Source organism: Echinops telfairi, unplaced genomic scaffold (assembly GCF_000313985.2).
Source record: "Echinops telfairi isolate 266 unplaced genomic scaffold, ASM31398v2 ScPeMD7_70;HRSCAF=299, whole genome shotgun sequence".
Classification (NCBI taxonomy): domain Eukaryota; kingdom Metazoa; phylum Chordata; class Mammalia; order Afrosoricida; family Tenrecidae; genus Echinops; species Echinops telfairi.
Window position 1 is genome coordinate 26,331,882 of NW_022103968.1, and position 13,804 is coordinate 26,345,685.

A 13,804-nucleotide genomic window follows, 5' to 3' on the forward strand; every position below is an offset into this window, starting at 1 on the left:
CTTGAAAATAAACAAGCGGCCATCTAGCTGAAAAATAACAAAGCGCACATGGAAGAACCAGCCTGTGTGGTCACAGGTGTCAATAGGATCAGGTATCAGGCATCAAAGAACAAATAATCATATCAGTGTGAATGAGGGGGAGTGCAAGGTTGAGACCCAAAACCCATCTGTAGGCAACTGGACATCCCCTTACAGAAGGGTCTCGGGGAGGAGACGAGTCAGGGTGCAGTGCAGCACTGATGAAACAGACAACTTTGCTCTAGTTCTTTAATGTTCCCCCCCACCCCCCAATATCATGATTCCAATTCTACCTTACAAGTCCGGCTAGACCAGAGGATGCTCACTGGTACGGATAAGAGCTGGAAACAGGGAATCCAGGACAGATAATCCCCTCAAGACCAATAATGAGAGTAGGGATACCAAGAGGGTAAGGGGAAGGTAGGAGAGAAAGGGGGTACCGATCACAAGCATCTAGATATAACCCCCTCCCTGGAGGACGGACAACAGAAAAGTGGGTGAAGGAAGACATTGGACAGTGTAACACATGAAAAATAATAATTTTTAAGTTATCAAGGGGGTGGGAGGGAGGGGAATAAAATGAGAAGCTGATGCCAAGGGCTCAAGTAGAAAGAAAATGTTTTAAGAATGATGATGGTAACAAATGTACAAATGTGCTTGACACAAGGGATGTCTGTATGGATTGTGGTAAGGGTTGACGAGTCTCCAATAAAATGATTTAAAAAAAAGAATGTTAGTGAGCAAAGGAGGGAGAAGGAAGGTGGAGGCAAGAACCGAAGGAGATTTTTAAAGGGTGGGGATTGGGACTGTTGGGAAACTGACTTGGGCAGGGGCAGGTGGCAGGCACAGGGGCAGAGTGTGACAACCAGCCCCTCGCCAGACACGGCGCCCTACTGAGCACTCGTGAGGGTGGCCACCTGGCCGCTCCCTGACTGCCGGCTGGGGGTCTTTCACCAGCATCCCGTGCTCCTGACGGAGGCGCCTTTAAACCCACGGAAAAACCGGGAACGAGCAGCCGAAGTTTTCTTCGAGACCTTCAATGTGCCGGCCCTTTTCATCTCCATGCAAGCTGTCCTCAGCCTGTGAGTAGCAGCCTGGTCTGGGTGCCGGCTTCCCCCGCACCCCCTGCCCTGGTGCCAACCCAACACCGGGGAGGCCTCTGCCAGCGGTGGTTTATCAAAGATTGAAAGCAGAGAAGTCTGTTCCTGTCTACCCAAAGTGAGGAAACGCAAACAGACACATCCCTGTGGGAGGACACAAATGTTTTCACAGCCATGAAACGTCTTCCGTTGCCTTGACTTACCTGCCTGGCCCCTGTAGGTGTTTGAGCTTGGCAGCCTTGGTGGAGCAACAGTTAAGCGCTCTGCAGCTAACAGAAAGGTTAGCGGTTCAAACCACCCAGCAACTCCTCAGGAGAGAGAGACCTGACAGTCTGCTCCAGGAAGGGGACAGCGGAAGTAGTTGAAGGCCAGGCATTTGCTCCTCAGCCTGGGTGAGGGAGCTTGAGGGAGATCACTCCAGCCCTGAAGGAAACAGCCCACCCCCCACCCTTCTGGGTTTAGCTGGCACGGAACTCGAGAAAGAAGCGTTTCTCCCCAAGGTAAGCGAGGCAGGCACTAGTAATGGTCGGTCCCCTTTGCTTCAGTTATGCCACGGGCAGGACCACTGGCGTGGTGCTGGATTCTGGGGACGGCGTCACCCACGCTGTGCCCATCTATGAGGGCTTCGCCATGCCCCACTCCATCATGCGCATCGACATCGCCGGCCGTGACGTCTCCCGCTTCCTCCGCCTCTACCTGCGTAAAGAGGGCTACGACTTCCACTCCTCCTCCGAGTTTGAGATCGTCAAGGCCATAAAAGAAGTGAGTGCTGCCCAGGGCATAGGAGTGAGGGGAGGCGAGCACCTGCCCTGGGGCTCAGACCCCGTTCCCCCAGCCTGGCCTCACATTCCTGACATCCAGATGTGCTGCCACTTGGCTGGGGCAGGGAGACAGGAAGCTGCTTCCTTAGCTTCAGCTGTCTGGGTGGGTGGCAAGTGCACAGGAGTCTGCTGCATTTGTAGGCCTTGTGTACTTTACATACGTTGTCTTACCAAGAGCTCACCATACATTTTCCTTTACCCATGAGTCTAGCTGCCCCCTAAAACCATAGGGCCACCTCTGAGGTGGTTCGGAGAAACCCAGACCTTAGTATGTGCATGGCTGGAGAAGGAGGCTCGGGCTAGAACTGGGTTGTGCTCTCCAGTACCACGTTCCCAAGCTTGCCCATCAGGAAGGCAGATTGGCTAAGAAGGCATCCCCTGAACACTACTGGGGAGGGCCAGCACAGGCCTCCCTGCCCCTGCTCGGCCCTTCAACTCTGTCACTGCCGAAGGGCAGCTTTCCGTGACCTCAGAGCACTCTGCCTACTTTGACCCAGCGTATGGCGGCCAACCCACCCTCATGACTGTTGTGTTTGCCTCCGTAGAGGGCCTGCTACCTCTCCATCAACCCCCAGAAGGACGAGACGCTGGAGACAGAGAAGGCTCAGTATTACCTGCCCGATGGCAGCACCATTGAAGTAAGTGACCAGACCTTCCCACTCAGAGTGCTCAGGCCCACAAAGGCTCTGACCCCAAACTGCAGTGTCCACGAGGAGTGTGGAGTCAGATGGCCAAGCCTGTGTGGGCCAGCATGGCTCTTAGGTAGTACCGTGTCCTGCAAAGGGAGGCAGCTCAGGTGGGGAGGAGGCCCCATTGGTGTTTTATTTCGATTAGGATGGGGGCAGGACGTGAGATGGTCAGGGCTGTCTTGGCCCAGTCCTGGGTACTGCAGGGGTGGCCTTCCGACACCAGGGATAAGAACTCAGAATCACTTCTTGGCCTTTTGGCTAAGATCTTATGAAGAGGAGATCGTGAATGAATGAATGAATGGTTATATTTGTGCCAAAGCTTTCTTGCTGGAAACTGCCAAAGCCGGATGTGGGTCATCTGTCTACCCTTTGTTCCTCGAGGCCCTCGGCATGCAGGCTCTTTCCTGAGCTTAGCTCCCTAGTTACTCCAAGGTGGGGAGCTGGGTCTTTTCCACAAGAGCCCTTGCCGCCAGCCCAGGCCTGCCTCTGAAAGTGACCTCCCCCTGCAGATAGGGCCTTCCCGATTCCGGGCCCCCGAGCTGCTGTTCAGGCCGGATCTGATCGGCGAGGAGAGCGAGGGCATCCACGAGGTCCTGGTGTTTGCTATCCAGAAGTCGGACATGGACCTACGGCGCACCCTGTTCTCCAACATTGTCCTCTCGGGAGGCTCTACGCTGTTTAAAGGTTGGCCTTTCCTCTCGGGCCGGCCGCGCCCCCAGGAAGCTCCCAGACCCTGCCGGGTCCAGACACTCCGGTGATTGACTTGTGGTTTCTCTTCTGCCCGGGCAGGCTTTGGTGACAGGCTACTGAGTGAAGTGAAGAAACTGGCTCCTAAAGACGTGAAGATCAGGGTAGGAGCATGGTGGGGGCCGGGCCAGAGTAAGGGGGGGCCACCAACGGTCTGGAGTGTTGGCTCCTGGCACCAGTGTCTTGTCTCGGAACACACACTGCCCCCTGAGGCCTAGGCCTGCCAGAGGGGAGGCCCTATTCTCATGCTCCCTCTGTGTACTCCCAAGGAGGCAGTTCTAATAGCCAGCTGGGAACCCAGACAAACGGCAGATGACCCTGTGCTGCTCCTGTGTCCCTTTGCCCAGGGATGGTGGCTGTGGGGGGAGCCCAAGTTGGCCAGCCTGAGGAGAGGAGGGAGCCACAATGCGGAAGGGAGGTTTCTCCCGAGTCTGCAGTCTCCCTCTGCCTCGGGGCAGGGCTGCTCCCCAGAGCACCAGCTTCCCCTGGACCTCTGGGTTCTTGGTGCCTGCCCAGGAGAACCTGCTTTCCAGATGAATGTCAGGCTGACCACACATCCCAGGGGGGCCCTGGGGTCCCACCAGGCCCTGTCTGTGGGGGAAGTGTGCCAGCCCCCTCCTATGGAACAGGTGGAAACTAAAGTCAGGTCTGTGGGGGCGGAAGTCTCAGATTCCATCTTCCCCCACCCTGGCAGATATCTGCACCTCAGGAGAGACTGTACTCCACGTGGATTGGGTGAGTAGTGCTTCCAGAAATAAGAGCAAAGGCATCGCTTCACCCTCACCACCCCCACCCCTTACCCCCAGAACAGCCCAATCTAGGGCTGCCCCTCCATCTTACATGGCTCCTCTGGGTCCCTTCCCTCCAGGGGCTCAATCCTCGCCTCCCTGGACACCTTCAAGAAGATGTGGGTCTCCAAGAAGGAGTACGAGGAAGACGGTGCCCGGTCCATCCACAGGAAAACCTTCTAATGCTGGGACAGCAGCTTCACCTCTCTCTGAAGTTAACTCCACTTTAAAACTCGCTTTCTTGAGTCGGAGTGTGTGAGGAACTGCCTGTGTATGCAAGCGTGTGTGTGGGTGCGTGGGGTGTGAGTGTGCGCACATGCGAGTGCCATGGGGCCCAGAAAGGAGATGAACTGCCCACGATGGAGACGGCCTGAGACCTGGGGTTGACCACTAACTGACCCTGACAGGGAGGTGGCCGGCAGAGGGCCCCCACTCCTGTCAACTGGGCCTGTGTTGGCTGTGTGGGACTCCATTTATTACGGGAGGGAGATGCAGAGGCAGGTGTCCCCAACCCCTAACCCCTCCCCACTTGCTGCTGCCTGTCCTAGCTCTCCCCCAACCCCACCCCCTTTCCCCTGGGTGGGGTCTCCCAGGCAGCTGCCACCTCGCCGTGCTCGTTCTTCTGCTCTGGGGCACTGGGGCACTGGGGCACGGGGCTGAGGGCTGGGGCCAGGGCTGTTTGCTTTTGGTGCCGTTTTGGTTGGGAAGCTGGAAAAGCACTGCAGGAGCTGTTAAGCGTCCAGGGCCAGGCCAGGGGAGGTGGGTCAGCCTGCCCTCCAGTTCACCCGGGACCAGGGCCACCTGGGGCATTTGAGGAGGACAGGAGTAGTACTGCTTCTGATTGGCCACAGTTGATGCTCTGTCCCAGCCCCGTCCCGGGGCCGTTGGCTACAGGTCCTGCTGCGAGTTTTCCTTCCGTCCTTCTCTCAACGCCACCTTCAGTTTTATTTATTAAAGTGTTTCTTCAGTGAGGGGGCTGAAGTGCGTGGAGCTTGTCACCTCCCGCCTGCCAGTCACCCTGTTCACACTAATGTTTACAAGCACCTCAGCTTAGCGTAGCACGCAAGGCCCCACCACCCACTGCCACTGGTGAGCTGCCAGGACCCAGGAGCCCCAGGGCTGGTGTGAGGCTGGAGGCTGCCCTCCGAGGCCCTCCCATCGTCCATCTTGTTCGCCCTCCCCCAGTGGCTCACTGCCCTGGAATCGCAGGCCAGCTGCTGGTGGCCTTTTCTGAAAGGGAAGGGTCCCCCCTTTCTCTGGTAACGGAGCTCCATCCCCACCCCTGGGCCCAGAGGAAGAGCTGCCCTCAGGACGACAGTAACCGCGTTGCCTTCTCCACGCTTGCTGGTTGTGGGCCCCGAGGACTTTGGGCTGCCCTTGTGCCACTGTAGACTTTGAACCTGAGCGGGCAGCAGGGCACCCCTCTCCTCTGCTCCTCTGAACCCAGAGAGCACCAGGTTGGGACTAGCATGCCTTCACTGGCACGGAGACCTGGGACACCGAGACCCACCCACTTCCGAAGTCCAGGCAGTATTCTCCCCCTCGCCGTCTTATGACCAAGGGCCCCTGCCAGACGTGGGCGCAGCGGCAGGTGTGTGTGACAGCAATGTGGCGACCGCAGACTGCAGTGTGCTTTACCAGCTCACCTCCCTTTCTCAGCCCAGGCCTGGCCCTCGCACAGCCCACGTTGCCTGTGGGGCCCAGTACACGTAAATAAAGCCGTTCCGATAGACGTGCGCATCCGCCGCCCCTCTGTAACAGCCACTGCTGGGTGGGAATCTGAAGGAGCTGCGTCCCAGAAGCCAAGTCGGGGGCGGGACGGGGGGTGGGGCGCTACTCCATCTGGCCTCTAGAGGGCACTGTTGCACTCGCTAAAGGACCAGACCCAGATCAAGGGGGAGCCCAGTCTGCTGGGTGCACGCACCATGGTGTTCATAAAGCCCAGCCCCCAGCGTTGAGGCTCCCACCAGAAGGATGGAAGCATCTCTGACGTCAGAAGTTCTCCAGACCCGCGCGAGTGAGAATCCTAGGACCTTCGCAGAGTGCCATTTCCAGGGCCCTTTCACGGATGGTCTGGTTCATTCATTTTAAACCCACGGTTGGGGGGAAATATCAGCCAAGTGCTTTACAAATGCTAACCCAGTTCAACCAGTGACTAAGCAGTCCATGTTTTTCACTTGTCCAGAAGGTGGAGCTACAGAAAGAGTACAACTCAGCAATCGTTAAAGCTTGGACTTTGTAGCCCAGAGCCTGCCTTCTCAGCCCCTCAGCCCTCCCACCACGGGCCCACTGCAGCAGGTCTTAACAGGTCCATTTAGGGACATATATTTGGTTGTCACAACTGGATGTTGGTGGGGAGGGGCGAGTGGCAGCCAAGGCAGCAGAGGTCAGGGGTACTGCAGAGCCACAACAAAGCTGACCCACGGCAGTGCATCTTGGTCCAGGCTACACAGGAAACTGGCCTCCGGAGCCTTTACAAACCCAGGCCTGAGAAATAGTGTCAGGGCCTAGAACTCCCACATGGGTAATTAGCACAAGCTCCCCAGGAAATCTTGAGGTTGAGACCCTCTGGACTGCCCGGTCCTAACATGGCCACCAGCCCGTAACCCACCTACCCCTTGTATTTGGGAAACTAGTCAGGAGCTCCCTGCCCCCACCACACAGCACAGAACCAAGGAATAGAAACGAGGGCTTTATTCTGTCGGTATGAAATGAACCTCTTCAGAGGCCAGGGTAGCCCTGTGGTAGCTACTGCAGGCCTGACAGAGAACCACAGGGAGGGGTGGGGGGAGGGACCTCGGGACCAGAAGTGGTTCCTGAGCCTATAGGGCAGCAGGGCAGGCATCCATGCCCCATAGTGATCCCATGAGCACCACAGGGCAGCCCCCAGCCCCTCTTGGTCCCATTCTTTCCTCCTGTCCCCCGAGGGGGGAAACAGGTCCCTGAGACATATGCCCAGCCCTCCTCCAGCTGGGCCAGTCAAGTCACACAGAACTCAGCCCTTCAAGATGCTCTCGGCTGAGCCCTGAGCCAAGGAGCATGAACTCTGCCATCTGCCTCCAGACTGCACCTCCCCACGCAGCCCTGCTCACTTCTCACACTGTCTTAACATCCAGGCCCTGGGCCTGTGACAGGTGCTGGCGCTGGGCTTTGACCGTGTGCAGGTGTCGCCCGTGCAGTGTGAACTGGGACCAGGTGAACAGCTGCAGCAGCGCACAGGTGATGGGCACCAACACCAGCAGGTAGAAGCAGCCCTGGCGCAGCGTCGGGGCCTGCGCTGGGGGTGGGGCTGGGGGCTCTGGCCAAGGCTGGGCACTCCCCACGGGGGCCAGCGGAGACTGCTGGAAGAGATCGTGACCTAGGACGAGAACACAGGAGGCACAGTGGTCAGCTCAGCTCACCTCTGGAGTCCACAGTGGGACACTTCAAATGGGCCATGTACCTGTCTAAACCACAGCTCCTGGTTTCCTCCCAATCTGCTCCTCCCCCACGCACCTCAGTGAAGGGGACCTTCATTGACTTAGGCCAAAACCTCAAAATTGCCCCCAAATCCTCAGTACCCCTCCTCATCCGATCTCTCCTTCCCCTAACTCTCAAAACATCCCAAACCCACCCATTTCATTCCAGCTGTTGCCACCACTGGGGCCTGGAGGTCACCCCGCTGGCTGGCCCTACACAGGCTTCAACGGATCCATTCTCCACGCAGCAGCCAGGAGCATTACAATGTGAACCAGACTCCTGGGCTCTGAAGGTGGGGTGGGAACCCCTTAAACTACTGCCCGGAGGCCATCTTTAAACCAGAAACCGGAAAACCCCTAAAGTCTCTGAAAACCAAACAATCACTTAGCAACTTACTAGAAAAAAATCTGCCTTGAGCATTATGTTAGTTTCAGATCTAGATGGGGTAGTTGGCACAGTGGTTAAAGTCAGTGTCTGGCTGCTAACCCAAAGGTTGGTGGTTCAGACCCACCGGCTGCTTCCGAGGAGAAAGAATGACAAATGCTCTCTGGGCTTGTTTATTGGACCAAACTGGCAACAGCAACTAGAAAGATGAGCTCAGAATGTTGAGAAAGAGGGAATTTACGTTTGCTGGGAGAGAAGAACAAGTCAGGAGGGTGAGTGAGTGACGCCACGCAGAGAATGATCAATTGCACTGGATTATGCTGCAGAAAGGGATGAACTGACCTATGTTTTGCTCTGCGTGTACGTAGCCTCTACAACAACAAAGATTCTATCCATCCCCGGTCATCGAGTTGACTCCAGCTGACCCTACAAGGCCCTGGTGGAACGGCCCCACGGTTTGAGGCTGCGCATCTTCCCAGAAGCAGACTATCAGATCTTTCCCCGAGCAGCAGCTGCTGAGTTCAAACTGCTGACCTTTTAGTTAGCAGCTCATCACTTAACCCACTGTGGTACCAGGGTGCCAAATGAAACCATATGAACCTATTTCTTTAACCCAAAGCGATACCACACTCCCCTGCTGAAGCCAAACCCTCCCAGCACTGTCGTTCGCCGAGAACGAAGTCGAAGCCCTGCCTTGATCTGCCAGGCTCTCTCCTCTTCTCCAGACTCGTCTCCTGACCACTCCTGATACCATGGGCCTTGGCATTTGCTGTCTCCACCGTCTGGGGCTACCCAAGGTCAGTTCCAGACCAACTCTGCTGCCCTGTCCCATGTCTTGAGCTTTGCTCTCTGGGAGACGTCTTCTCTAACCACGCTCCGTCATCCCACTGGCTCACGTCCGTGTTTTAATCAGAGCACTTATCCCTCCCTTCATAGCTCTGCTCATGCTCTGGTGTTTTCTGCGTGGCTATTTATTGCAAGCAAGCCCTACAACATCCAATCATCCTTCCCCTGGCTCCCAAACCTATCCCAAACCCACCCAATTCTTTCCAGCTCCACTGCCAGCACACACACCGGTGAAGGCCTTGCCTACCTCATTGTAACCCCCAAGCTCTCAGAGCAGCACCTGGCAGACAAGGTGTTCTGCACATGCTTGACCAATGAGACAATGGACAGAATGGGAGACACTAAAATCCAATCCCCTCTACCTGCATGGGAGGGGTGTTAGCCCAGGTTGGCCCTGGCCCAGCCTCGGTCAGACAGTTGCCATTCTCTCCCTCACTGGACCAGGAGTTTAAGCTCACATATGGTACCCTGGGTAAACCGGAGCCCCTGAAGCCTCAAGAGCCCCTCGCCAGCCCCCAGGCCCTCCCCCCCTCACCTGTGTAGAAGCAGAGCAGCCAGGTGCCCAGCAGCGGGGCAAAGGTCTGGCCTGGTTTGGTCACCAAGGCAACCATGCCAAAGAGAAGTGCGGAGGCCGCCTGCTTGCGATGGTTCAGCACCAGGTCCTCGTCCACTAGGTCCGTGACCACGAGGGTCAGCAGCTTACAGGTGCCCTCGGTGAAGACACGGTTACTGGCAGTGGTGAGAAGAGGGGTCGAGAATGACACGGGGTAGGGCAGAGGAGGTGGAAGCAGAGAGGGGGCGGGCGTACCTGGCAATGAAGAAGCAGAGCAGGCCCGGGCGGTCAGGACCAGCCAACAGCATTAGGAGGCTGAGGCCCAGCTTGAGCAGGAAGAGGCCGCGCACCACCGTGTAGACCCCCCAGCGCCGGCACAAGGGCAGAAAGTAGAGGTTGTTGAGATGGGGCGCCACATAGGAGATGCCTGGGGAGAAGGGACCCAGGCTCGGGGGCATGGCCACGGCTTATCAATGTCTGACCCATCCAAATCACTGCTGGCGTGCAGCGGACCCCGGCGCACAACACACCCAGTGCTGTGCTCACTGCTTGCCATTCGCTCCTGTTCTCGTCTGCCCATTCAGTTGCATAGTCTGTTTGTTTTTTGTTTTGTTTTTTTACCATTTTTCCTCTGCTGGGTTGTTTTTTGTTTTTTAGTTCTATTGACCTATAATCCCTGCGCCATACAAGTCAATGGTCTGAATCGATAGAAGAGTTGTGCACCCATCACTTTTGATAGTCCTCGCAGCCCTTTATCCCCATGTGAGAGGAGGCAGAAGAGGGATGGCAGACCCTAGGTCACACAGGGAAGGACCCCAGGCCAGGGGCACCCAAGTTCCCCAGCGAGCAACTCTTGCCTGTTAACTAGCACTGCACCCGTTCTCTCAGGGTGGCACCATTGCCAAGACGCGAGTCCCCACCCCCCTCACCTCCACACACAACGGGCTCCCACCCCTTCCCCTGGAAAACTTGAGTTGGGCCCGAAGGTGCGTTCACCCCTCCCCTCTGACACCCAGACCCCCTGCATCCACACAGGTGGGGGAGCCACATCTGCAGTGGGGCTAGGGGACCTGAGGGACAAGCTTCTGTCCTTCCAGCCTGTGCAGCACGCCCACTCACCCAGCAGGAAGGAGCCTGTGGACAGGGAGATGTGGTCTGACAGCAGGTGCTCCAGGAAGAGAGGGAAGAAGTTGCTGTTGAAATGGCAGTGGAAGACCTGGAACCCAACAGGGGCCATGAGGGGGCAGCACAGAGCCACAGTCCACACATCCCTTGGTCCTCCTGCCCGTGTCCTAGAGGCAGAGCATGCCAAAACCAACCCCTGCCCCCAACCTTGGGGTCGATCTCTACGAAAAGTTAGCTGGAATTAGACTGCTCATTAAAGTGATTGAGTGTTATCTTTTTAATGAAAACCAGACAATAATTTGGTGGCATGAAGACATTCTAAATTCGGGGACCTTAAATACCTCGCCTGTTTTAAGTGTGGCACTTTGGGGTTTTTCGGTTTGTTTTCATTGCCACACAGTCCCCAAACAAGGCACATCCCCCTCATCTGCTCGCTCCACTGGCAAGGACAAGCTGCCCAGAGAGGCTGCGTCCTGCCTTGGATTCACAGGAGCTCCCATAGAAGGTGCTGGAATTCAACCTCCGACCTGCCTGGCCTGGGCTCTGAATTACAGGGAGGCCTTACAAGAGACCCAGAACAGGTCACCCAGCTCTTGAGGAAACTGGCCCCTTGACCGAGGTGTCCCCCAGCTATCCTGGGGGAGAAGGGGCTGCTCCCCATACCTGCACCAGGTCCATGCCCACGAACCACAGGAAGTTCCGGTGGCGTGCCAACTGCCGGAGGTACTGGCCCAGGGTGACTCCGCCCACTTCCTGCTCCTCTCCACACGGGCTGTCCACAGGACCAGGAGGGAGTCAGCACTGCCGCAGGCTGGGCCAGGGCCGTTCCCCAGGTGGGGTAGCCACCCACCTGCCAGGGGACCCAGTGTAGTAAGCCTCCAGAGAGTGCTGGGGGGACCCTGTAGAACCAGGGCTGGCCACTCACCCGCTGTCCACAGCCAGCGCCGGACACCCTGGCTCCCTGCTGCCAGCCATCTCCATGCGCCTCCTCAGGAGCCGTGTGGCCCCCACAAAGCCCAGCCCAGAGCCAGCGGCCAGGGCCACACAGAACGCACGGAAGGAGGAGAAGTCCTCCTTGTTCCAGAAGGCATAGGAGGCGAAGACAGAGAGGGAGCCCACGGCGCTGAAGAGGGAGCAGTAGAAGTTGAGGTGGGTGCGGTCGTGGGCCGAGAGGGCCAGGTCAGCCAGCAAGGCATGATGATGCAGGTCCACGAGGGTCAGGAAGCCGTCGTAGAGGCACAGGCACAACAAGAACTGCAGGCCAGCTGGGGCCCAGGGCACCCAGAACGCCAGAAACGACAGCGCCAACAGCGGCCCATGCCAGCCCAGTGCCCGCACCCGGGTCAGCACCACGGCCCTTGAGGAGAGCCCAGCACCCAACCTGCCAGGGAGAGGGTGCTGCTGGGAGATGCTCTTCAGCTTGGCAGGTCCCAGCCCCTGGCGCCCACCCTGGGCCCCAGAGGAGGATGGAGTGGCCCAATGTGGGACTCACCCCAGACCAGGGCCTCCAATTTAGTTAGTGCTATCCCAGTGGGCACTCGCTCCCCAGCCTACCACCTCTGCCTCACTCTCTTCCCCTACAGGCTGCCAGTGCCGTCACCCAGAGTGGTAGGAGACCCACTTCTCAGGGTGGGGGCACTGATGGGATGCAGGGGGCGGGGGGCAGAGAAGCTGCAAGCAGCAGCAGAGGGGGGCTCGCAGACAAAGTTCATCCCAAGTGGCAGACCAGCCAAGCAGGGGTCCGTCTCTTCCACCAGGACAGCAAGGCAAGGGTTCATGAAGGTTATTTCTCCAACCAGGCAGAGCAGGGCAGGGATAGCTGAAGATGACGCGCCTATCTCCCACCCGAGCCCCCACCATGGGCAGGAGGGGAGTGGGACAGAAAGCGAAGCGGCCCAAGAGCATGCACACACACACACACCAGGGCTGGGAGCTGAGGAACTGTCGGTCACTGAGCCAGCCGAAGAGGGGGTCATTGAGGCTGTTCCAGACAAGAAACACGGCCTGCAGAGGGGGGGGAGGCAGGTGAGCTCCAGGTGACCTCATCTTCCGTCTGTTCAACACCCATCACAGATGGCCCCCTGCCTGCTCACCTGCACACGCTGGCTGTCTATCGGATGAAACCCACTATCCCAGCCACTGTCCCTGACTCCTCCAGGCGGCCCCTACTAGACTACCCATCAGACTCCGAAGCAGTGCTGGGCTTGCAGCTGCTCCAGTACCTGCTGAGAAATCCACACCCCACCCCCACTCCCACCCTCCACCTCCACCCCTCTCACCCAGCGAGGTGCAGGGACAACCTGGGAAGGACCCAGCACCTGCCATCCACCGGGCCCTACCTCTCCAGCCCAGAAGGCTGCTTTGTTGATCTTGTACACAGACACAAAGGTGTCCACATAGTAGAGCAGGAACACGTTGTGCAGGGCGGAGATAAAGAGGGCCAGGGAGCCATAGACCACGGCTGTCGGCAGGCCCAGCAACCAGGCCTGGGGCCAGGCCAGCCCCATGGCTGCCAGCCCCAGCCCCAGCTTCAGCAGCACGGAGCCAGGCTCACGGGCACGGGTCCTCTCGCCATCCTTGTCCCTGGAGGAGGAGGAGCCAGTGAGCAGCGGGGATCAGAGCCAGCCCTACACCGTGCAAGAACTCCGTTCCACTGAGCGCGTGAGCGAGCAAGTCCACACACAACAAAGCCGGGATTCACCCGTGAGTTATCTCTGGAACGGTGCCCAGCTAGATGCCCGGGAGTAGCCCGGCCAAACCGATAAAGCCTGGGAGAAAGGAGGCAGGGAACCCAGCCACGGCTGAGCCAGGGGCCACAAGCCAGAGCTGGCGGCTGGTTCTCCTCTCCAGTGGCACCACAGGACTCCGCCTTCTGGACTTGGCAGCCCCGGGTTGGAGCACACACTGTGCCCACAGCATTAACGCTGGCAAGCTGCTTCACCAGCCTCAGGTTCCTCTTCAGCACCGAGCAAGCGGGGGGTGATGTCCTGGGCAGAGGAGCCTCAGGATTAAACTAAATGTCCCTACTCAACACGTGGGTGTGGTGGTGTCACCATCCCTTTCACAAAACCCCACGGAATTTGTAGCACTCAGTATTTTACACCAGACACCTCAAGCTCAGAGACATTAAGTGACTTGCTCAATGTCACGTAGGAAAAAAAAAAAAAAAAAAATTAGGTTTTGAATCCAGGGCCATGTCACATGAAAGCCTGTTCCGCCTTTGGGTTGCCATTGCCGGGGAGAGAGGGGAGGGGAGACGCAGGATGATGGCTAC

At 57.8% G+C, this 13,804-nt stretch overlaps 2 protein-coding genes across 2 annotated transcripts in view; one reads left to right on the plus strand and one right to left on the minus strand.

Moving 5' to 3' along the window:
* Positions 1 to 4,408, plus strand: part of ACTR1A (actin related protein 1A) — a 6,776-nt gene extending 2,368 nt beyond the window's left edge. Inside the window, exons 3-9 of the mRNA XM_004700956.2 lie at positions 976 to 1,100; positions 1,664 to 1,880; positions 2,485 to 2,577; positions 3,138 to 3,312; positions 3,418 to 3,479; positions 4,070 to 4,110; positions 4,244 to 4,408. Of these exons, the coding sequence (XP_004701013.1) occupies positions 976 to 1,100; positions 1,664 to 1,880; positions 2,485 to 2,577; positions 3,138 to 3,312; positions 3,418 to 3,479; positions 4,070 to 4,110; positions 4,244 to 4,346 (816 nt within the window). The 3' untranslated portion in view covers positions 4,347 to 4,408. The remainder of the gene's footprint in view (positions 1 to 975; positions 1,101 to 1,663; positions 1,881 to 2,484; positions 2,578 to 3,137; positions 3,313 to 3,417; positions 3,480 to 4,069; positions 4,111 to 4,243) is intronic.
* A 2,434-nt stretch (positions 4,409 to 6,842) lies between these two features.
* Positions 6,843 to 13,666, minus strand: MFSD13A (major facilitator superfamily domain containing 13A). The gene is made up of 8 exons (XM_004700957.3): positions 12,870 to 13,666; positions 12,452 to 12,534; positions 11,456 to 11,911; positions 11,194 to 11,302; positions 10,525 to 10,621; positions 9,661 to 9,832; positions 9,388 to 9,581; positions 6,843 to 7,521 (listed from the first exon to the last, which is right to left on the minus strand). Exons 1-8 carry the CDS (start codon positions 13,035 to 13,037, stop codon positions 7,259 to 7,261), a joined length of 1,542 nt encoding a protein of 513 aa, XP_004701014.1. The 5' UTR covers positions 13,038 to 13,666; the 3' UTR covers positions 6,843 to 7,258.
* Between the last annotated feature and the right edge of the window lie 138 nt (positions 13,667 to 13,804).

Bases quoted from the DNA above. Each gene is read 5' to 3' on its own strand.
- MFSD13A (XM_004700957.3), bottom strand. From the start codon at position 13,037: ATGGGGCTGGCCTGGCCCCAGGCCTGGTTGCTGGGCCTGCCGACAGCC. The intron at 12,535-12,869 runs GTAGGGCCCGGT...CCCCCTCTGCAG, and splicing joins CAGCCTTCTGGGCTGGAGAG to GCCGTGTTTCTTGTCTGGAA. The intron at 11,912-12,451 runs GTGTGTGTGTGT...TCTCCCTGGCAG, and splicing joins TTCCTCAGCTCCCAGCCCTG to GTTGGGTGCTGGGCTCTCCT.